The sequence below is a fragment of the Pan paniscus genome, chromosome 23 (assembly GCF_029289425.2).
Source record: "Pan paniscus chromosome 23, NHGRI_mPanPan1-v2.0_pri, whole genome shotgun sequence".
In the NCBI taxonomy this organism is placed as follows: domain Eukaryota; kingdom Metazoa; phylum Chordata; class Mammalia; order Primates; family Hominidae; genus Pan; species Pan paniscus.
Window position 1 is genome coordinate 49583697 of NC_085927.1, and position 23095 is coordinate 49606791.

The 23095-nt window shown below is 38.5% G+C and overlaps 1 protein-coding gene and 1 pseudogene across 17 annotated transcripts in view; one reads left to right on the plus strand and one right to left on the minus strand.

Moving 5' to 3' along the window:
• Positions 1 to 5689: 5689 nt before the first annotated feature.
• ENTHD1 (ENTH domain containing 1) overlaps positions 5690 to 23095 on the minus strand; it is a 151100-nt gene continuing 133694 nt past the window's right edge. For 4 of the 17 annotated variants that reach the window (XM_055106074.2, XM_055106065.2, XM_055106073.2 and 1 more), the window contains one exon: positions 5730 to 6905. In XM_055106074.2, the coding sequence (XP_054962049.2) occupies positions 6364 to 6905 (542 nt within the window). In that variant the 3' untranslated portion in view covers positions 5730 to 6363. Of the gene's footprint in view, positions 6969 to 23095 lie in introns of all 17 variants that reach the window. The other 13 variants (XM_055106068.2, XM_055106072.2, XM_055106076.2 and 10 more) reach the window with 10 other exon arrangements.
• LOC103786617 (mitochondrial fission regulator 2-like) lies at positions 12839 to 14011 on the plus strand (annotated as a pseudogene).

The window sequence follows — 23095 nt, forward strand, 5'->3', positions numbered from 1 at the left end:
ATGTAGTATACGGTATAGGGGACAAGTTCTCAACTGCAGCCCTAGTGAACATGTAGACGGTGGTATGTTATAATGGAATTTTACTGTTTGAATAGCTGCAAATGCCTGAAGCCATAATTCTGCAATAATTACCATATCTTTGAGAACTTTCTGCACCATCAGTGAGAAAACAGAATTCAAAATTACCAAACAAAATCATCTTGAAAACCTAGTTTCTTCTGAGCCAATTTTCTCTTTTCTAAGCCTGCCTGCTGATAAAAGGTGGCACATATCTTCTGGCTTAACAATAATATGCTTGGCCTCCTTAAATTACTTGGTGTTCTGCAAGAAATAAAAATCTCTCAAATCTACACACTAAACCCTTTTATCACATCTCAGAATCTACTCTATTAAAAATAAAGTAAAACCTAGAAAACCAGTCCCCAGTATATTGAATATGTAACTGATTCACCCAGTTGTTCTCAGTATTCCCTTTCTCTTTAAAATGAAAGCACACAAAAGGAGGGACTCCTTGTATATTCAGGGCAAACCATTGTCACAATGAACTCATTTGGAATGGATTTTGGAAGCTCTTCAGTCTCCAGATTTCTATGACACTCTATTTTTCAATACGATCCATTTACTTGTCACTCAGTCTTTTTCTTTTATTCAGTCTGCACTGGTCACCTAACCATCACCTACTGTGTCACTGCATAAAATCTGAAACCGCAGTGATTCAAATTTCTGACCCACCACTAGTTTTGTACATCCTGTATTCAAGCTCATCAAGTTCTCTCTTACCCCCAGCTTTTGAACATTCTGTCCTCTCTGCCTAGAAAGCTCTCTCTCCCCTAACTCATTTTGTTGGACTTGGACTGACTCCTAGTTATCCTTCAGGATTCTATTTGGACTTCATTTCCTCCACGCAGCATCCCCTGAGGCCCTAATCGGAGCTGGTTGTCCCGCTTTATCAGGCTCTGCCACACCACGCTGTGCTCAAATTTATAGGACCTACATATTGACAGTAACTACCCACTTAGCTGTCTGTGTCTCCACTGAACTAGCTACGAAGGCAGTAAGCACACCCATCCTGCTCACTATGGTGTCCTCAGTGTCTAGCAAACTGCCTACTCATCATAGGTGCTTAATACATATTTAAAGAATGAACACATCAGTAATTTGACAGTAAGCAAACTGTAAAATATTTTTATAACCGCCTTATAAAGTAGGATCCTCAAGTTCCAAAGTACTTAAGAGAATAACATCTAATGAAGTATTTTTAACCTAAGATAATTACCAAGTCAGTCAGAATACAGCCACTCTTAATTTAAGCCAACTTTGTTCTCTTCATTTAATGGAATTGGCTAAATAGAGGCTCAAATAAGTGCTTGTTAATTATACTAATTAACAAATGTTTGCATGGTTGCATTAAAATATATGAGCTCTCTAAAACCTAGTTAAAATCTGAGGTTACCATGTGCATGTAGTGAGCTCAGAGTAAGTAAGGTAGTTTCTTAAAGGGATAGTTGTTGCTGCCTCAGTTATTTGTGGGGTTTCTCTGAGTATTCAAGACACCCAATGCTGCACCTTTTGGTTAGGGGGATGGGGAGGGAGGAATGCTTATCTCTGGAGGCTTTTTCCCTTCTCCATTCTTAGCAATGTACAGCTAAGAAATTTTACAGCCAGTACAAAAAGGGGATGCTGTATCCCAGTAGTAACTCCCTAGGAATCCACTGGCAGATTTCCCAGATGTATGAAGAAAGCCCATGGAAGATGTCTTCATATTTAATTCTTATTTTATTTTATAAAGAAGTTTATTTGTATTCCCTTTTGTATTCTCAGGGCCTGGTACAGAGCCTTACAATAGTAGGTACTCAGACAGGCACCTGATAGGTAAATGATCGCAGAAGCCACCTTTCCCTAAAGGCATTTGCTGAGTCCAACAAATTCCAACTTCCATTTTGATGGTGAAAGAACAGAAATCACCTTCATAAAAGGTGGGAAGTCTAACACGAGATGCTCCTTACAATAAAGGGAAATCTAATAGCTATGCAGTGAGAATGAATTGGAGATAAACCAACTCTTATGAGGAATTTAAGTCTGGGATTAACCTAGGTATTCTAGAGAACTTTAAGCCGTGACCTTAATTGACTTAACCTATGTGGGAGTACACTAGGCACTTGGCAGAAATAAAAAGCAGGTTCTTGTATTATTCATACAAATAATTTTCCAAGTATCATGACCAGCTCATAGTCAAAGATAATCAGGCACACAAGGAAATGCAACACCATGAGCACAAACCAGCGGAGATATCAAATTAACAAAAACTAAGATCTAAACTAACTTTTGCTGTTATTAGTTTATCAATATGCATGAAAATTAGGAAATGTACCTCTCTACTTCTTCATAATAGGAATTAGAATATATTTGGAGCCAAAAGACAGTGAAAATACTGCATACCAAAACTCATGGTAAAATGGTACAGCCACTCTGGAAAATAGTTTGGCAGTTCTTCAGCAAGGTAAACATAATTACCATATGACTCAGCAATTCTACTTCTAGGTATATGCCCAACAGAAGTGAAACACATTCACACAGATGTTCACAGCACCATTATTCACAATAGCCAAATAGTGTAAACAACCCAAATGTCCACCAACTGATGAATGGATAAACAAAACGTGGTATATCCATACAATGGATATTACTCAGCCACAAAAAGAATGTAAGTTACATGCTAAAACATGAATGAACCTCAAAAAATTATGCTACGAAGTCAAACACAAAAAGCTATATTATATAATTCCATTTGTATGAAATAGCCAAAATAAGCAGATTCATGGAAACAGACAGTAAATGAGTGGTTGCTGGGGCTTGGAGGAGGGGGGTGTGGGGAGCAGCTGCTAATGGGGATGAGGTACCTTTTTGTGATGACCTAAATGTTCTGGAATTAGATAATGGTGATGGCTGTGCAACCTTGTGAATACAATAGAAATCACTGAATTATATACCTTAAAAAGGTAAATTTTATGGTATGTGAATTATATTTCAACTTTAAAGGCTTTGTGGGATGCAGCTATACATTTAAGCTATTTAATCTTAAATACATATATTAAATGATTATTACTAGTTTGCTGGTAAGAATACTCTCTAGTTTACTTAATATTCTTTATTTTTCTTTTTTTGGACAGGGTTTTACTCTGTCTCCCAGGCTGGAGTGCAGTGGTGCGATCACAGCTCACTGCCACCTCAATCTCTCAGGCCCAAACAATCCTCCCATCTCAGCCTCCTGAGTAGCTGGGACCACAGGCACATGCCACCATGCCCGGCTAAATTTTCATTTTTTGTAGAGACACAGTCTAGCTATGTTGCCCAGGCTGGTCTCGAACTCCTAGGCTCAAGTGACCCTCCCACCTCGGCCTTTCAAAGTGCTGGGATTACAGGCATGAACCACCGTGCCCGGCCTAATATTCTTACCAGTAAGAATTCTATACTAGTTTGGTTACTAAACAGTAAAGATATACTTGAAAATATCTGCAATAAACATTGACTTATAAAACTATAGCAAATTTTAAAAGAACCAAGTAGAATTCTAGAAATAAAAAATATAATAACCTAATTAAAACCTGAGGGATGATTTGACAATGGACTAGACATAGCTGAACAGAGAAATGATTAACTGGAAGGTAAGTTGGATAATAATTACCCTTGATCATGTAATTAGTATGTTCACCATAAGTGTTGTGAAGTGTCAAAATGTCTGCAACTTACCTTCACAAAGTTCAGTAAAACATATCTCTCTATTGATATAATGCATATATAAACATGTTTAGCAACAGAGGGAGATAAGGTGAACATGGCAAAATGTTAACAACTGGTGAATCTATGTAAAGGGCATATATTCAATGTACAACTGTATACTCTTGGTTTCCAAACACAACACGCTATTGTTTAATTCTACCTGGGTGATGGCTTGTTCTCAGTTTCCTTCATTGGCTCTTCAACTTTTCCTTAATCTCTTTGTTATAATCGCCTAGGACTCAGGCCTTCAACTTCTCTCCATGATCATGCTTAGCCTGTTGGTCATTTCATTTCATCTCATAGTTTTAAATAACCACCAAGTCCTAACTGCCTGCCTCCATTCCAACCTAGACTCCCTCACAGACTTGGCTTTCACATCCAGGTGCCTACTTGGCTATCTAACAGATAATTGAAATTAACATATCAAAAATTGAATGTCTCTAAATTTTCTTTACCTATAGCCTTCCTCATCTCAGTTGATGGCAAGGTCATCTTGAATTTCTGTTGCTTGGTCCAATACTTTGAGTTTGTCATTGACTCTTCTTTCTCTTATAAATATTTTGTCCAATCCATTAGTGAATCCCTGAACTAATAACTTCTCACTCACCCTCACTATGCCCACCCTGCTTTGAGCCATCATCAGCTCTCATCTGGATATCTGCAACAGCCTGCTAATTGGCTTACCTGCCTCACCCCCTGTTCTTGTACCAGTTCCCCTGCCAAAGCAAGAGCAATCATTTAGAATCAAAGTTGCCGGGCGCAGTGGCTCACACCTGTAATCCTACCACTTTGGGAGGCAGAGGCAGGTGGATCATGAGGCCAAGGGATCAAGACCATCCTGCCCAACATGGTGAAACTACTAAAAATACAAAAATTAGCCGGGCGTGGTGGCGGGCACCTGTAATGCAGCTACTTGGGAGGCTGAGGCAGGAGAATCGCTTGAACCCGGGAGGCGGAGGTTGCAGCAAGCCAAGATCGCACCATTGCACTCCAGCCTGGGCGACAAAGCAAGACTCCATCTCAAAAAAAAAAAAAAAAAAAAAAAAAGAATCAAAGGTCACATATCATTTTATATCCTAAACCCCTATCCCAATTTTTATTTTCACAGAGTAGAAGCCAAAATCTCTAACAATTTTTTTTTTTTTTTGAGATGGATTCTCACTCTGTTGCCCAGTGGCTGGAGTGCAGTGGCACAATCTTGGCTCACTGCAAGCTCCACCTCCAGAGTTCAAGTGATTCTCTGCCTCAGCCTCCCGAGTAGCTGGGATTACAGGTGCCCGCCACCATGCCCGGCTAATTTTTTTTGTATTTTTAGTAGAGACGGGATTTCACCATCTTGCCCAGGCTGGTCTTGAACTCCTGACCTCGTGATCCACCTGCCTCGGCCTCCCAAAGTGCTGGGATTACAGATGTAAGCTGCCACACCAGGTCTCTAACAGTGGTTTTTAAGAACCTATGTCATCTGTCATCTTTGCTCCATGACCTTGAACTCCGTCTACTCTCCCCTTTGCTCACTTCGCTCCAGCCACACCAGGTTTCTTGCCATTCTTCAACCACGCCAAATTCCTCCAGCTTTAAGGTCTTTTCACTGACAATTCCTTTATCACCTAATCCAGTCTGCATGATGAAAACCAGTTTCAATTTGTCTGGGAGCAGGACCCTGGCATTAGTATATTTTTAAAATGTTTCGTATGTCTTCAAAATAATCAGGATTATTTTAGCCTCGAGTTGGTAATTGTTGAAACTGAGTGATGGGCACATGGAGCCCATTACATGATTCTCTCAGACAAATATAAAACAAAAGAAAAGCTTCTGTGGTGATTCCAGTGTGCAGCAGGGTTGGGAATCACTGGCCTGTAATCCCCAAACCGGACTGTTTTGCCCATAAATAACTGAGACATTTCTATTTGAAAGGCTGTCTTAATGAATTAAAAAGATACACAGAAGATGAAAAATATCAAATTTATTTTCTGAAGTAGAATAAAAGGATGCATTTGAATTCACCTTGCAATATACATTGACAGTAAAAATATTTGCCCCATGTCCTTCTTGTTTCCATTTAACTCCTAACACTAGCATCTGGAAGAAAGAAAAGATTTCTGGCCCTTGGTTGCAGAACCTAAAACTTGCAAAAGAACGTGTGAAATGTATACCCCCAAACTCAATCCTCCTAGGTCATCTCAGAGGCTTGTTAACAAGCTCCATACAGTTGAAAGATAAAGAGCTTCTTCCTGCCTCCTTATCCAAAAGCTCTTGAATAGTCATTTGCAGTTTGAGGTCTTACCACAATTTTCACTAATGCTTAACCCATTTGAGGTACAGAGCATGAAAGAATGAAATTCTCTTCTGTTTCAAATGAACTAATATCTAAATCTGAAATTATCAAAGGTGACATCTTTCCCTTTTAAAAAATAAACCACCCAAATGAAAGTATTAGTTTGAAAGATACTTGCTAATAAACCTGACAAGGAAAAATTAAACCATCCCCTTTTTTGCCATAGTAATATGAATTTATACAATGCTAACGTAAGTCTTGGGGAAGTGGAACCACACGAGTTCTATCAAAAATAGATATTGTGATGATTAGATCTGATCTGAGCTCCTCTCAGAAGACTGGGGGACCTGGGAAGACTGGCTTATTTGTGAACTATTCAGACTCATGCTCATCAAGATGTTATTGATGACATTAAGTTCTAGGATCACTGTGCTCAGATCTTCATGTAATCTAGCGATCGCACGTTTTACCTCCCTTAAAAGAACACTAATGGAATTCTTTGCTTCAGGTTCCTGGGGGAAGTCTTTGGTTGACTGAAAACCAGAACAGGACAGAGGGATGAACTGGTCTACATTTTGGGTGGAAAACTCCCCCCAGTGACTACTAGAAATGTGACTTATATTCTTTTTAGCAGAATCAGAGTTATTTGGAAGAATTCCCAGTAGATTGAGGCTATCATTTTCCTCTACATCAGAAGACACTGGGCCCCTAGAAGCAAAGGAGTGATGCAGCTTGGCTGTCTTATCTTCATCTTTAAAGGAGGTAGAAGACAACTGTTGATGGGACAAAGTCCAGAAGGAAGGTCCGGCCAGAATCGGGGATAAGAGATGAGCTGACTTCTCTGGAGAGGCTAAATCAGGAGATGACATGGATAAAGGAGAAAAGGAAGATGCTCCCTCAGAAGCAGTTGAAACTAAAATGTGTAAATGAGAGAAAAAAGATTTATGCAACATACAAATGAGAGTAATAGCTAAAATAATTTTATAATGTAAAAGCCTATCTGGAAGGGCTCAACATAAATAAACTGCTTAGAATTTTAAATGTTAACTATTCATAATAAGCTTAAAAAAACCCAAAGCAGGAAACTAAGAAAATCTACAGATGTATTATATATCAATAATACCATGGAAATGAAGCTAAAATAGAATTATCAATATTCATCTTGACTCATCTTGACTCAAACCCTGCCCAACATATTTTTACACTAAACTTAATCAGAGAGAGTAGAAAAGTATTAAACCCCATTCTACTGACTGCCAGCATTTTAAGTTGGTATTTAAAGTAGAAAGTGAGAAACCTGTAACAGATTCCTTCAACTTTTTAATTTTTTTTCCTGTAGAGATTATTATGGCAAAATGAACTACCAACTACAAGTACCCAAAAGTTAGTGAAATAAATATTTTTCTGTCTATAGTGAAATATAATCAAGACTGAAATCCAACACATCTGAAATCTAGAACACTTTAGCACACGTATATAATCATTTTTTTTCTCACCAAGAAACTAAGTGAAGTAAAAAGCATTCTAAGCCTTTTTTTTCCATAAAATTACATATTTGGGAAAGTTTTTACTTCCTTTCTGGCAAAATCATATTAAATCTCCCACACTTCATTCTAAATCATTATTTCCCAAACTTTTCTGAGAAACACTGTGTTCCTTCAGATGTTAGAAGATGTTTTGTAAAAACAGGCTTCATAGTCAATACACCTGGGCAGTTGCATACTGTGCCTCCCAAAAGGAGATTAACAGTGTCCATCAGTGCATTTAAAGTTCTGAGAAATCTTCGGTAATTTATTCAAGTGTCTTCCAAGCTTTCTTAAACATGGAAATTTTTTCTCTTCTTCCTGGAATATCTATTTACATTCACTTATGATATGTGATACAAATTGGTGGAATCCAGTTCTAAACTCTTTGCAATGAACTCTGAACTTACTACTTAAAAAAAAATTCCATTGTAAGTCACAGAAAAGGGAAATTGATGCTTACTAATGAGAACACATGGCTTATTTTTCTACATTATTTTATTTTGCTTTACATATTCATGTCCCTTCTAAACTAAATTGGACCTCCTGTAAAAACTATGGCCAGGGCAGGCAGCTTCTATTTTTTGCTTCAAAGCTTTCCATGGCCTATCTCCAGTTCTCAGGAAAAATTCCAATCACAAAACTTTTTGGGGGATGAAATATATTCTCAGCCGATGCAGCAGCAGGGACATGAAAAGGAAAGCAGGAACTTCATCAGCACATGGTCAAGAAAAGCCAAGAACAGTTAGGAATCTAGGTCAGGCTAATCGAGACAGACTATCTTTGGATTAAAAAGGTGGAAAGATGGTAGTGGGCATGTTAATGACGATAGCCATGAGAAGTAAACGTTTTGAGAACCTGCATGTCTGAAAATGTCTGTACTCTACTTTTAGGCTTAATGATCGTTTGGTTAAAGAATTCTAGGTCAGAAATCTTTCTTTCAGAATTTTGAAGGCCACATTTCACTGTCTTCTTGTTTCTAGTATTGCTGTGCAGGGGTTGGAGCCATTCGAATTCTTATTCATTGCATGTAACCTGTTTTATCTCTGAAGCATTACAGAATTTCCTCTTTGTTTCAGAGGGTTTGGAAACTTCTCAGTGATGTACCCTGAAGTGAGACTATTTTCACTCACTGAGGTCAACTCAATCAGGCGACCTATTTCCTTCAGCCCCAGAAAATTATTCTAAATGATTTAATCACTTATTTTCTCCTCTGTGTTTTCTCTGTTGTCTCTTTCAAAACCTCCTCTTGTCAGATGTTAGATCTCTTGGACTAGTCTTCTAATTTTCTTACTTTTCTTTCCCATTTTCCCCACCTCCGTCTTTCTGCTTTACTTCAATGTAGATTTTATCAACTTTAGCTTCCAGTCCTCTCATTGATTGCTTATATTTCTGCTATTATATTTTTAAATTTCCAAGATCTCTTTTTTTTTGGTTTTCAGAATTTCTTTTTGTAATGTCTTGTTCTTGTTTCATATACTGTATTCTCTTATTTCTTTGAGGATAATAAGCTTCTTTGAAAAAGTTTTCCTTTCCCTTCATAGTGTATGTTTCCTCAAAATTATTTTTCTTTGTTTTTGTTTCAATGTTTTATACTAGAAGTTTTTTTTTTTTTCAGATGTTGGTACCCCTTGCTGCCCGCTTATGTTTAAGTGTGGAGGATTAAAAGTTGAAAGGAACGTTGAGCGTGTGTATGGCACTTGTCAACTTTGAGCTTCAGTGAATAGTCATTTGTTGGGGAACCACTAATGTCAGTATCTTTAGTTCTTTCCTCTAGGCCAGTTAGGTTCTAGGAGAAAAGTTATCCTATCTCCTACCTAGAGGGTAAAGGTCTAGCTACCAGGGTGCTGGGAGGCCAGCAGCGGGAGGGGGCTGCAGCATTCAGCATGTGGTTTACATATCATCACATAATCCTGTGGTTTTGGTGACAGTGCCCACACTTGTAACTCTACCTAGCATCCCTCATTTCAGAGACCTTCCATCGGCCCTCTCCAGAAAACAAATCTTCAGACTCTGCCAGGGGTTGCAGAGGTAGGTGGGTATTCATGGTTAATTGTTCACCTGTCTAAGGACTTAACCACTTTTCAAATGCCTGTTTTTCTTTTTTTCTTTTTTTTAGAAACAGGACCTTGCTCTGTCACCCAGACTGGAGTGCAGTGGTGCAGTCATGACTCACTGCAGCCTCAACCTGGGCTCAAGCGATCCTCCCGCCTCAGCCTTCCTAGTAGCTGAGACTACAGGTGTGGGCCACCAATGCCTGGCTCTTTTCTTGAATTTTTTGTAGAGAAGGGCTCTTGCTACATTGGCAAGGCTGGTCTCAAACTCCTGGCCTCAAGTGATTCTCACTCCTCAGCCTCCCGAAGCTGGGATTACCTCTGTGAGCCACTGTGCCTGGCCCCCTCAAATAGTTGTTTTTAAATTCTCTTTGTTTAGCACCAGATGGAGTAGGTTTTATAACCCCGTTTCAAATATGAGGTAAGGGAATCTGAAGGAGGCTAAAAATCTTTCCCAAGACCACAAGGCTAGAAAAGGGGAAAGATGGGATTCAAATTCAAGTTTCTCTGATGTCATAGAATATGATCTTAATCACAATTCTATACTTCCACACAATTCTATTACATTAGAATTATTTTTACTGTATTATAGAATTATGTTAAATTTTGAGTATAAAATTTAGAAGGCAGGTAACCAGGACAGTGAGGGGACTTGACATCTTATCTATAAGAAATGGTTGATGGATATGCTAATCTTTACCCGAAAAGAGATGGTAAAAGGATGAGAGGCTATATCTAATTATTTGAAGACAATCAGAAAACCTTAATAATAATACCTTCCATTACTCATAGTTTGCAGGAGCTAGAACTGGGATCAACAGGTAGAACTTACAGAAAACAGATTTTAGCCCACTTAATTAAGAAAAAACTTTCTCATTGTCATGGTTCTTCACACACGAAAATAATAATGGTGAGAGATGCTCAGAGCTCATGCACAGCCTGAATAACCATTTGGTAGGGATATTTGAGGCAAGATCGGTGCATCACTTTACAGAACTTATCTATTCTTGATGAGATTCTAGGACCCGGCTGGCCATGGTGGCTCACACCTGTAATCCCAGCCCTTTGGGAGGTCGAGGTGGGAGGATAGCTTGGGCCCAGGAATTTGAGAACAGCCTGAGCAACATGGTGAAACCCCTCCTCTACAAAAAGTACAAAAATTAGTTGGGCCTGGTGGCGTGTACCTGTGGTCCCACCTACTTGGGAGACTAAAGTGGGAGGACCACCTGAGCCTGGGAGTTTGAGGCTGCAGTGAGCCGTGGTCATGCCAGGGCACTCCAACCTGGGCAGAAGGGTGAGACCCTGTCTCCAAAAAAAAAAAAAAAAAAAAAAAAAAGATTCTAGGACTCAAAACATATCTGTTAAAGTACTAAGAAAAGACTCTAGAAATAGAATTTGGGTTCCTTCTAGTCAGAAAGAATAACTTAATAAGAAACATTTTAAGTAGGCCAAGACGGAAATAATATTTGAGTAAAATATTAATATCATTTTCTTTCTTTTTTTTTTTTTTTTTGAGATGGAGTCTCGCTCTGTTGCCCAGGCTGGAGTGCAGTGGCGCGATCTTGGCTCACTGCAAGCTCCACCTCCAGGTTCACACCATTCTTCTGCCTCCACCTGCCGAGTAGCTGGGACTGCAGGTGCCTGTCACCACGCCCAGCTAATTTTTTTTTTGTATTTTTAGTAGAGACAGGGTTTCACTGTGTTAGCCAGGATGGTCTCAATCTCCTGACCTCGTGATCTGCCCGCCTCGGCCTCCCAAAGTGCTGGGATTACAGGCGTGAGCCACTGAGCCTGGCCCCCATGTTATCGTATATTTTTAAAGATACACAGTTAGGTTAGTCACATATATATGCTGTGACTAAAAAACCTGGTATTTAAATTGATGCCAGTGGTTCTCAAAATGTGACTGCAGTAGCATCACCTGGGAATTTGTCAGTAATGAATTTCTTGGGTCCCAGATCTACTAAATCAGAAACTGGGGGGTTGGGCCCAGAAAACTAAGTTGTAACAAGCTGCCAGGTGTTTCTGAGGTATGCTAAAGTCTGGGACCCACTGCTTTCTACTATTTAGCCACCTTTCTTTTGCCTTATGACTACAACTGCTGATGAAATCGCTTATCATTGTTTACAGTTTTGCAGCTTTGAGTCATAGGCTACATGATGCTTTTGCTTATAAAAAGCCACTTCATCTATAATTGCCGCATACCAATTTACTTTTGTTTCCAAACACTCCACAGCTGTACACATACTTCAAGCTGCTCTCCAGGGTGCATCCTCACTGCCCATTTAGTTCTCCTGCCCAGGCTCACTACAGAAGTTATTTGGGTCTCTTGTTAACATTCACACAGTCTACTCAGCAGAACCGAAATAAGCTACAATAAATCGCTGTATTTAAAAATCTCATTGTGTGATATACGCACACCAGTTAATGTTGGGCTTGCTTGAAGATAGCCCTGATGAAATTATTCCAAATGCTGATGTGTTAACTTTAACTTATTATACTCATAAATAATATTGGACCAGTTAATCGTGATATTAAAACTTTCCATTTTAGAAGCATTTAGAACTGTGCTGCAAAAATAAACTGAGAAATTTCTAGAAATAATTAAAAACTCTTATGAGCTAGAGATATAAATCTTTCTGTAAGCAGAAGGTCTTTGGTCAACTAAACACTTTAAATAGTTCACTGTAAAACAGAGAAGTTTTTGTCATTCTCCAATTCACCTCTTTCAGTTTTCCTAGCTGATATACAATGTCTGTCAAGTTAACTATATACAAATTAAAATATTCTGATTTTGTTCCATGGTTTAAAATGTAACACTGAGGGGTCCTGTCCTCGGGACCGGTGATAGGTTGGCTGGGAACAGGAGGAGGCAACCATGCCGCCTAGGGAGTTACCCTGGCTGAGCGAGGGGTTCCAGGGCTGGGCACTGGGTTGATCTCACACCCCTCAGTGAGGTCATCGTTACTGCCTGTGGCCTGCAAGCCAAGGTGTGCGAGCAGACACCAGGTTGATGTCTGCGTACTCCTGGACCAGGATCAGTGCCTCTTCAATGGAGGATTCCGAGACAGGATTCATAATGCCCTCCATTTGCCATTCTGGTAGTTGCCGGAAGGCCAGTTTTAGAGAAAGGTACCAGGAAACTGACAATGCTTCCTTGAATTGGCTTCTGTATTTGCTTCATCAGTGTCTCTCATAGTGAATATTCTGGTGTTCCTATAGATCAGGTTTTGCTGACTTGGGAAAATAAAGGCTATGGATCAACTAGGAATACTGTTCATATTAATGAGGAAATGCTTCTGTTAGAACCTTGTTGAAGGCACAATTTTGAGTTGATCCAGTTCTTGAACTCTGTAGACTCTGACAATTCTGGATCTATTGTTTCATCTTTTGCTGATATTTTGTGTGTGGCAAATGTTGAGGAAGCCAGTTTTCTCAGATTTCAAAATAGTATATGGAAAAATGAAGAGAAAATGGAATGTGTCCATCCTTTGCAACTAGTTTGGGATCCAGTGTCATCTGCTCTAAAACACAACAAACCAGTGAAAAATGATCTGCTTGTAAATGAAGCTACAATTAAAAAAAAAATAGGTGCCCTTGAAGATGAGCTAACTTTTCTTCACTCTCAGATTCCTGCAATTTTGGAAATGCAGGAATTGAAAAACAGTACAAATTCTAGTTCCTTTGGCTTGAATGATGGGCCCATTAGTTTGGGACAAATGCCATCATCAGGGGCTGTTCAGCTGAGTGGGGAGTCACACATATATATTTGTTCTTTACTACATTTATACTTTGTTCCTTTGTAGAGTGTATAATGAGCCTTAACATAATAAAAATCAGTTTCCAAGTTCAATGCTTTCTTCTCCTCCACTACCACTTCCTCCTCAGTTTTCTTCTCTCTAGCTTCCATGTTTTCTTCCCATACAACTAGGATCTAATAATATTTGTGACTCAGATAATCCAGCTACTGAAATGAACAAACAGCACCCAGGTGCTAGTATAGTCATCATCCAAAAAGCCACAGAAATAAAGATGTTCTAAACATGTTGGATGTTCTAGAGGACATAAATAAAGTGAAGCTCTGTGCAGTTGAACAGTCACCTGGTGGCAGACCCATTCATAAGAGGAAAATAAAAAATTCATATTGGGATCCGATGTCTTTAACGTCTCATGCACTTAAGCAGAAATTTGCATTTCAAAAAGATGATTCATTTGAGAAAGAAAATAGATCTTAGGAGCCTTCTCCATTTTCTTGTCCAGAAACTTCAACATTTGGACATCACATTTCTCAGTCAGAAGGACAGTGAACTAAGGAAGAACTGATAAGTACAAAGGCTGTTGACCAAGGTATCAGCAACAAAAGCTGTGTCTACACTTAGAAGGAGAGACCACAGAAATATGTCAGCCTGTCTTCCACTACACTTCAAAGGATCTTCTCTTCTGTTAAACGAAGTTAAACAAAGTCTGCATACTGCAATGTATTAGTGGAGAGGTCTGAAAAGCCTTGATTCTTAAGAAGACTTGTCTCTGGTTTTGGAAGATCCAGCAATCAACTGGCTACTGATGATAATTAGATGTACAGATGTTTTTTTCTTGCATGTTAATATAATTAAAAGCTGAACACATACTTTGAATAATTTTTCTAAGCAATTATGACTTCCTGAGAAGTCACAGGCTTAAAAGCCTTTGAATCTTTTAAAAATTGGTACTGATCTGGTTTACTTGGCTTCCAGCAATTTGGAGATTTTCAAAGAGGATAAAATTAAACTTTTTTCATTAAGACAGTCATAGTTTGAATCACATAGGTTGAGTCTTCTAAAACTTCTTGCTGAGACAATAAATTATTTGTAGAAACTGATTTTGACTGTTAAATGTTAAAAGTAGAAGTATTTAAAGAATCTTGACAAGTTTTGTCCATACTTGCTATGTAAATGTGTATGCCTGTCATTTTTGTTTCCTTTGTCCTTTACTACATTTATACTCTGTTCTTTTGTAGAGTGTATAATACATGAGCCTTAAAAAATAAAAATGTAACATTTTACACAAATGTTTGTGGCAGAATTATTTGTAATAGCCAAAAGCATATCTATTTCTCTATAGAAGAGAGAAAGCTTTGTTTCTCTCTCTCTCTCTATAGAAGAGAGACAGATCTCTATAGAAGAGAGAGAGAAATAGATATACTTTTTGGTATACTATATACTATATACTTTTTGGTATACTATACACTATATACTTTTTGGTATACTATATACTATATTCTATTTTTCTATCTATCTGTATCTATATATATCTTGTTACAATGGAATTAGCCATAAAAAGCAATGAAGTACTGATATATGTTACAACATGGATGAATCTTGAAAATACTAGGCTAAGTGAAATAAGCCAGACACAAAAGGCCACATATTGCATGATTCCATTTATATGAAATGTTTAGAATAGGCAAATACATAGAGACAACAAGATCTGCGGTTGATGCGAATTAGAGGGAAAGAAGAATGGAGAGTGACTGCTAATGAGTGTAGGACTTCTAGCCAGTGATGAAAGTGTTTCTGAATTAGTGGTGATGATTTAACAACTGAGAATACACTAAAAGCTACTAAATCATACATTTTAAAAGGATGCATTTTATGGTACATTAATTATATTTCAATTTTTAAAAAGTGTAACATTTGGAAATTTAATGTCATTATAAATATGCTACATAAAATAATAGATTTAGGAAACCTCTTAATCACTTATGCTAAATTTTAATTGGGAAAATTGGATTAAAGATGAGTTTTCTCACTTACCTATAAAGTATAAGCTTTGGAAATTAAATAGGTGTGGTTTTTTGCCTGTGAAACAGCAGGCAGGAGATGTATACTACAAGAGTTGCTGGGGCTGCCTCCCTGGAGGGATGATGAAGGCTGCCTTCAACTCTACTCTGCACTATGCTTCTGAGCCAGCCTGACCAGTAACTCAGGCTTTGCCAAGACACTTTGCAGAACTGTTTTCTACCATTTTCCTTAGTTTCTGGCTCTGAAGCCTTTTACAGACAAAAAGGAAAAGTGCATGGTTAATGGGTCTTGTGTGTGTGTGTCAAGTTTGATTTCTTTCACTTTCAAAGGTGGACTGAAAAACAGGTATCTAGAAGAACTACTAGTGAAGACCATGGTAAAAAACAAAGCCAATTGGATAGGAAAAAAGGATGAAGGCAGTGACAATGCCTACCACTATCCAATATGAGAAAGTGTAGAATACTGAATTTTTTCCTCCAAAAAAATTAGAAAGCCAAGACCAGTGTAGCTGAACATACTTACTATAACTGTGGCTTATGAAAATATACTGAAGGCTGTCTGCCACCATTTCTAGCTTCCAAGAATCTACTAGCTTCCTCCTCCTTTTCTTGTGTACATGATCAAGTATCTAATAACTTGAAAGAATAGTTTGAGCTACAGATAAATAACTTAAAATTTAAACTGAGGGGAAGAAATGAGCTGTTCCAAGAACAGAGTTATTTAGTATCAAGATCAAATGAGGTTGCAGCAGCAAATACATCCCTCTTGTTTGGTACAAATATTAAGGTAGGTGGCTGCCTTCACTTTCCTGATAGTTGAGATCCACTAAAATATGAGCGTGCAAGAATTTTTTAATTTTCCTAACTCGTTATCTCCGAAAAGGTTATAATGCCAGACCTGGACCTTTCATATAAACAAATACTTCTTAAAACAAAACTGGAACACAGACACTATCTTCTCTATTCTCCATCACCCTGAGTGACGCCAATGTCCATGGAGACTAGCCATCCATCCTGGCCTCACTGTTTCCTGAATTCCTCACCGCAATGACCTTCAGCCATTCCTCTGAGTAGTCCCTAGAACATGTCATCACTCAGGACTGCCCTCCTCTGAAACCTGTTTTCCAAAATTACTTTTCTTCTCGCTTACTTCCAGCTCTCCCATTCTTTTTAACGTATTGATACTTTGGCCTCACTGAGAGAACAGATGCAACGAAAATCCTCTTATTTTCTCCCACTCTATCAATGCCTGCCTGGCTTTGCTTCCTTTCTTAACCAGTCTAGATCCCCATTCTCCACCCCTTCAACCACTTTCTTACCACTTCCTTGCTGCCATGTATTCTGCCTTACCTGCTAACTTGTAATCCAAGGGTCAGCAAACCATTTCTGTAAAGGACCAGATAGCAAATATTTTGGGCTTTGTGGGACATATAGTCTCTGTGGCAATTATTCAACTCTGCCTGTTGCAGCACAAAAACAGCAAATTAGCATGGTTGTATTCTAATAAAACTTTATTTACCAAACAGGCAGTGAGCCAGATTTGGCCCAGAGGCTGTAGTTTGCCACCCACTGCCCTAATTCTATTTTGATTTAAATATCCACCCTTTTCATTCCTGTGCCCAGGCTGCTTTGTCCCACTGGAGAAAACCACAGGCCTCTGCACACTAGGGTGGCACCAATCACGCTCTCCCAGCATCTTGCCAGCTCCTTCTTCCATTCTCTACAGTGTCTGTTCTAAACCTAAGCGTTCTCTTCATGGTCCCTATACCACTTCACATCCCTCAGGCTTGGCAGGTGACCTCTGATGAGAAGAAACTGAGGCCATTACTCACAGTGTATGGCACACAAAGGCTCAATACATCTTATTTATTACAAATAACAAGCAGTAACAACAAACCCTTCCCTCACATCTGACACATCCTTTTTCCTCCTTCCTTACAGGCCCTCCAGATGGGGTGAGTCTCTTTCTTTCTGGATTCTTGACTCTAGTTCACCTCTCTCAGATCGTGATCCACCTAAGGCTCCTGGCTATCTCCCTCTACCTCACCCTCTGTTGTCTAACACCTCTCACCTGGTTTTCTATAACAGCCTTTGAAGTGTTCCTCACCTCCAATTTCACCGGCCAGATCAGCATTTCACATTCCTAAAACAAGGTCATTAGCCTAGCTTAAGACCTTTACTGACCAGCACTGTCTTCAAATTAAAGTTCAAATTTCTTAACCTGGCACACATAGCTCCTATCATCTGTCTGGCTTAATTTTCCAGTGTTTTCTTCTACCGCTTCTTCATGCACACTTTCCACTTCTGCTTTACTAAGCTGCCTTTGGTTCACTTATTAAATGTTGAATACTGACTATGTGCAAGCTACTGTGTTTGCTGCTGGGGATGCAATAAGAAACGGCAGACACGGTCTCTTCTCTCATGAAGATGACATTTCAGTTGGGAAGAAATATTAATATATTAAATAACAGTACATATGCAGTCAACTAGAATGACAGTGTGATGAGGATAATTATAGGGTACTAAGATAGCATATGGTTAGGGGGATTTGAAATACCCTAGGAGGTCAGGAAATCTTAAAGAAGTGATATTCGAGCTGACCTCTGAAGGATGAGTAGGAGTGAACCAGGAGAATGGGTGGGCCGGGAGTGTTCTGGTCAGAGGGAACAACCGTGGTGAAGCAAGATGGTTTATCTGACAAATTGAGAAAATATCGGGCTGGTTAGAGAGGCAGAAGCTAGGCTTCCCAGGGCTTTAAGAACATGGTGATCAGTCCACTGTTTAAGTTGGGGAGTACTAGTGATCAAACTACTCCAGCTGCTTGATGGAGAACTGGAGCTCCCCAGAATCTCTTTGCTTGGTTACAATTCTGCATCATTCCTTTGCTTGGAATGCCCTTTCTGGAAGGATAGGCATTTACTTGTTCCTGAGCATAAAATGAGAAACTCCTGGGTACTTTTGGAAACAACTAGAGAGGATTTTGAGGGTTAGGATGGGACTGAGGTTCTGCAGTTCTAAAGGTGGAATTAAAAATATGTACACTTGAATAATAATAGCAAATTTTACATTACACTTATCCTATCACCAGGTTCTACTCTACACACTTTGCATTTGTAAATTTATTAAATTCCCACAATATCTCAATGTGGTAGTTCCATCATTATCTTTGTTCTATAGATGAAGATACTGACCTGCAAGAGGTCAGGTGTCTTGCCTAAGGTTGCACATTTAGTGGGTGGGCTGGGATTATGATCCCAGGCAATCTCACTCCAGAGCCTGTGCTATCAGCAACTATGCTATTCATCCAAGTAGGAGCCTAGCTTGAATTTATGGTGAGGTTTAAAGGGACATTCGATTTATTCTCCGATCTCCCTCTAGGACTGGGAGCTTTGCCATCCTCTCCTATCAGGCTCATGCTGCCTCTTCTGCGGAACTAGGCAACTTTCAAATTGTGGCCCTCCGTCATGGAGCCAAGCCTTAATTTATCAACAGAGAAATACTGTATTTCACCCTATTAAGAATTTGTTAAATGTTGTTAAACCTATCAATGTCTCTGTCTCTCTCTCTCTCTCACACACACACACACACACACACACACACACACACACACACACACTTTTTCAGAGAGCGTCTCGCTCTGTCACCCAGGATGGAGTGTAGTGGCGTGATCTGGGCTCACTGCAACCTCTGCCTCCCAGGTTCAAGTGATTCTCCTGCCTCAGCCTCCTGAGTAGCTGGGATTACAGGCATGTCACCACACCTGGCTTATTTTTGTATTTTTAGTAGACACAAGCTTTCACTATGTTGACCAGGCTGGTCTTGAACTCCTGACCTCAAGTGATCCTCCTGCCTTGGCCTCCCAAAGTGCTGAGATTACAGGCGTGAGCCATGGTACCTGGTCACACACACATATATTTTAAAAAATCAATGTTAAAATATTATAGTTAAGCAATTACATAGCAAGTTAAGTACCACAGCAATGACTGGAGGAAAATATTATTCTATTATTCAGCCAATCACCTTACCTGATGTTCAAGAAATTTCAATCAGAGGGTCGATATTTCAACATTTATAAAAGCTTCAAAGTATTTATAAAAATGATACAAAAATATATGTACAATAGAGACAATATCACACTATTTTGATTACTATAGCTTTACGGTAAGACTTGAAATTAGGTAGTAGGAGTCCTCCAACTTTGTTCTTTTGCTTTCAGGATTGTTTTGGCTATTCTAGATACTTTGTATTTCCATTTAAATGTAAGACTCAGCTTGTCAATTTCTACCAAAAAAAAAAAAAAAAAGCCTTCTGGGACTGCATTGAATCTGCAGAGCTATTTGGAGAAAAATTACATCTTAACAATACTGAGTCTTCCAATCCATGAACACTGTGTATCTTCTCAACTTATTTAGGTCTTTAATTGCTCTCAGAAATGTTTCATAGTTTTCACTGCAGAGGTCTTACATGTCTTTTGTTAAGTATTTTGTTTTTTAAAAATGCTACTGTAATGTAAATGGTACTGTTTTAATTTCAATTTCTAATTATTTATTATTGTTGTTTGTTTTTTGAGATAGGGTCTCACTCTGTTGCCCAAGCTGGAGTCCAGTGGTGCAATAATAGCTCACTGCAGCTTTGAACTCCTGGGCTCAAGCGATCCTCCCACCTCAGCCTCCCAAGGAGCTGGGACCACAAGGTGTGCACCACCATGCCAGGCTAAATTAAAAAAAAAATTAAAAATTTTCGGCCAGGTGCAGTTCGACCAGCCTGGTCAACATGGCGAAACCCCATCTCTACTAAAAATGCAAAAATTAGCTGGGCATGGTGGCACGTGCCTGTAATCCCAGCTACTCAGGAGGCTGAGGCAGGAGAATCACTTGAATCCAGGAGGTAGAGGTTGCAGTGAGCCGAGATCACCCCACTGCACTCCAGCTTGGGTGACAAAGCGAAACTCCATCTCAAAAAAAAAAAATTTTAAAATTTTAAAATAGGGACAGGGTCTCCCTATGTTGTTGATATGGTTTGACTCTGTGTTCCCACTCAAATCTCATCTCAAATTGTATTCCCCGCGTGTCAAGGGAGGGAAGTGACTGGATCATGGGGTGGTTTCCCCCATGCTGTTCTCATGATAGTGAGTGAATTCTCACGAGATCTGATGGTTTTATAAGTGTTTGACAGTTCCTCCTTCATGCACTCTCTCTCCTACCACCTTGTGAAAAAGGTGCCTGCTTCTCCTTCCACCATGATTCTAAGTTTCCTGAGGCCTCCCCAGCCCTGAGGAACTGTGAGTCAACTAAACTTCTTTCCTTTATAAATTACCTAGTCTTAGTTATTGATAGCAGTGTGAAAACAGACTAATACAGTTGTCCAGGTTGGGACAATACTTTTTTAATGCTAACTATGTATCCTGAAATCTTGCTAAACTCACCTACTAGGTCTAGTAGCCTGTTTGACAGACTCTTTGAGATCTTCCACACAGATAATCCTATCATCTTCGAATAAAAACATTTTATTTCTTCCTTTCTAATACATATGTCTTTTATTTATTTTTCTGGCCTAACTGCACTGCCTAAGACCTCTAATACAATGTTGAATAAAAGCGGTGACAGCAGCCATCCTTTCTTTGTTGCTGATCTGAGTGGTAATGCATTCAGTCTTTTATCATTAATTATGTCAGCAGTACATATTAGGGCTTTTTAAAAAACATTTTATTTATTTATTTATTTTGGAGACGGGGGTCTTGCTCTGTTGCCCAGGCTGGGGTGCAGTGGGGCAATCATAGCTCGCTGCAGCCTCAAACTCTTGGGCTCAAGTGACCTTCCCGCCTCAGCCTCCTGAACAGCTGGGATTACAGGCGCATGCCACCATGCCTGGCTAATGTTTTAAATTTTTTGTAGAGACAGGGTCTCACTATGTTGACCACTCTGATCTTGAACTCCTGGCCTCAACTGATCGTCCTGCCTTGGCTTCCCAAAGTGCTGGGATTCCAGGTGTGAGCCACCATATCTGGCCTAAAAAGTATACCCTTTAAAAATATATACCCTTTATCAGCTTGAGCGAAGTTCCCTCTTATTCATAGTTTGCTTAAATTTTTTAAAGATTGTAAATGAGTGTAGAATTTTGCCAAATGCTTTTCTGCATGAATCAAGATAATTTTATCATTTCCATCTGATTCTGTTAATATGGTAGATTACAGTTACGGATTTTCAAATGTCAAACCAACCTTATAATTCGGGGAAAAATCCCACTTGGTCATGATGTATTATTATTTTTCTATGTTGCTGGATTTGATTTGCTAATATTTTATTAAGGATTTCTACATTTGTGTAAATTTTTGAGGAATATTGGTCTATAATTTACTTTTCTTGAAATGTCTTTGTCAGATTTTGGCATTAGATTATGCTAGCTTCATAAAATGAGTTGGGTGGTCCTTCCTTTTCTACTTTCTGAAAAAATTGGCACATGATTATCATTACTTCTTTCTTAGAATTCACTAGTAAGACTATAGGGGACTGAGGTTTTCTCTGTGATGTGTTTTTGATAATATATGTATATGTGTGTTTGTGTATATGTGTGTATCTATATGTCGTTTTTCCCCAGCTTATCTGACGAACACAAAGGTCTTCTCAGGTCAGTTTTAGCCAGTTGTCTTATCCATTTCAACTAAGGTATGAAATCTATTGCCATAATGTTGTTCATAATACTCTCTCATAATCTTTTGGTAATCTATAGGTTTTTTAGTTATATACTATCTTTAATTCTTAGAATTGGTAATTTGTAATTATTTTTTTGATCAGTCTTAATAGGGGTTTATAAATTTTAACCTTTTTAAAGAGCCACCTTTAATCTTTTTATTTCATTTATTCTTATTTTTGTTGTTTACTTCCTTTTACTGACTTTAGGTTTAATTTGTTCCTTTTTTCCAAGCATCTTAAGTTAGAACCTTCTATTACTGATTTTTAAGGCATTCTTCCTTTCTTATATAAGCATTTAAAGCTGTAATTTTCCCTCTAGCAATTTCCTACTAGTTTTAATGCATCTCACATTTTTTGATTTTCATTATCATTGTTTGAAATATTTTCTCATTTCTCTTCAGATTTCTTCTTTGACTCATAGATTATTTAGAAGCATATTGCTAAATTTCCAAATATTTGGAGTTCTTCTATGTATTTCATTGTTACCAATTTCTAATTTAATTCTGCTGTGGCCAGAGACCATACTTTTTTAAGATTTCAATCTTTTGAAATTTATTGTTACTTTTTGTTTGTTTTCATACCGCACTTTATTTCAAAATACTTTTTGTTTTTAATGATGCAGTATGTGTTCTTTCTTGGTGAATGTTCATTTTGCACTTGAAAAAGAATGTTAAAAAAAGAAAAATAATGTATTCTGCAGTGATTGGATGTTGTGATTTAGAGATTTGAAGTAGGTTAATGTTTTTGAATAGTTATTCATACTTTCTAATACTCATGGATTTTTATGCCTAGTTCTATCAATTGCTGAGAATAATAAAGTCTCAAATTAAAACTGCAGATTTGTGTAATTTCTCCCTATAATTCTGTCAGTTTTTGCTTCATGTATTTTTGAAGTTCTTTTATTAGTTACATACACACGTTTAGTTGCTGTATATCCCTCATGTTTTGACCTATGTATCAATATGAAATGTTCTTTTTTAGTAATAATCCTT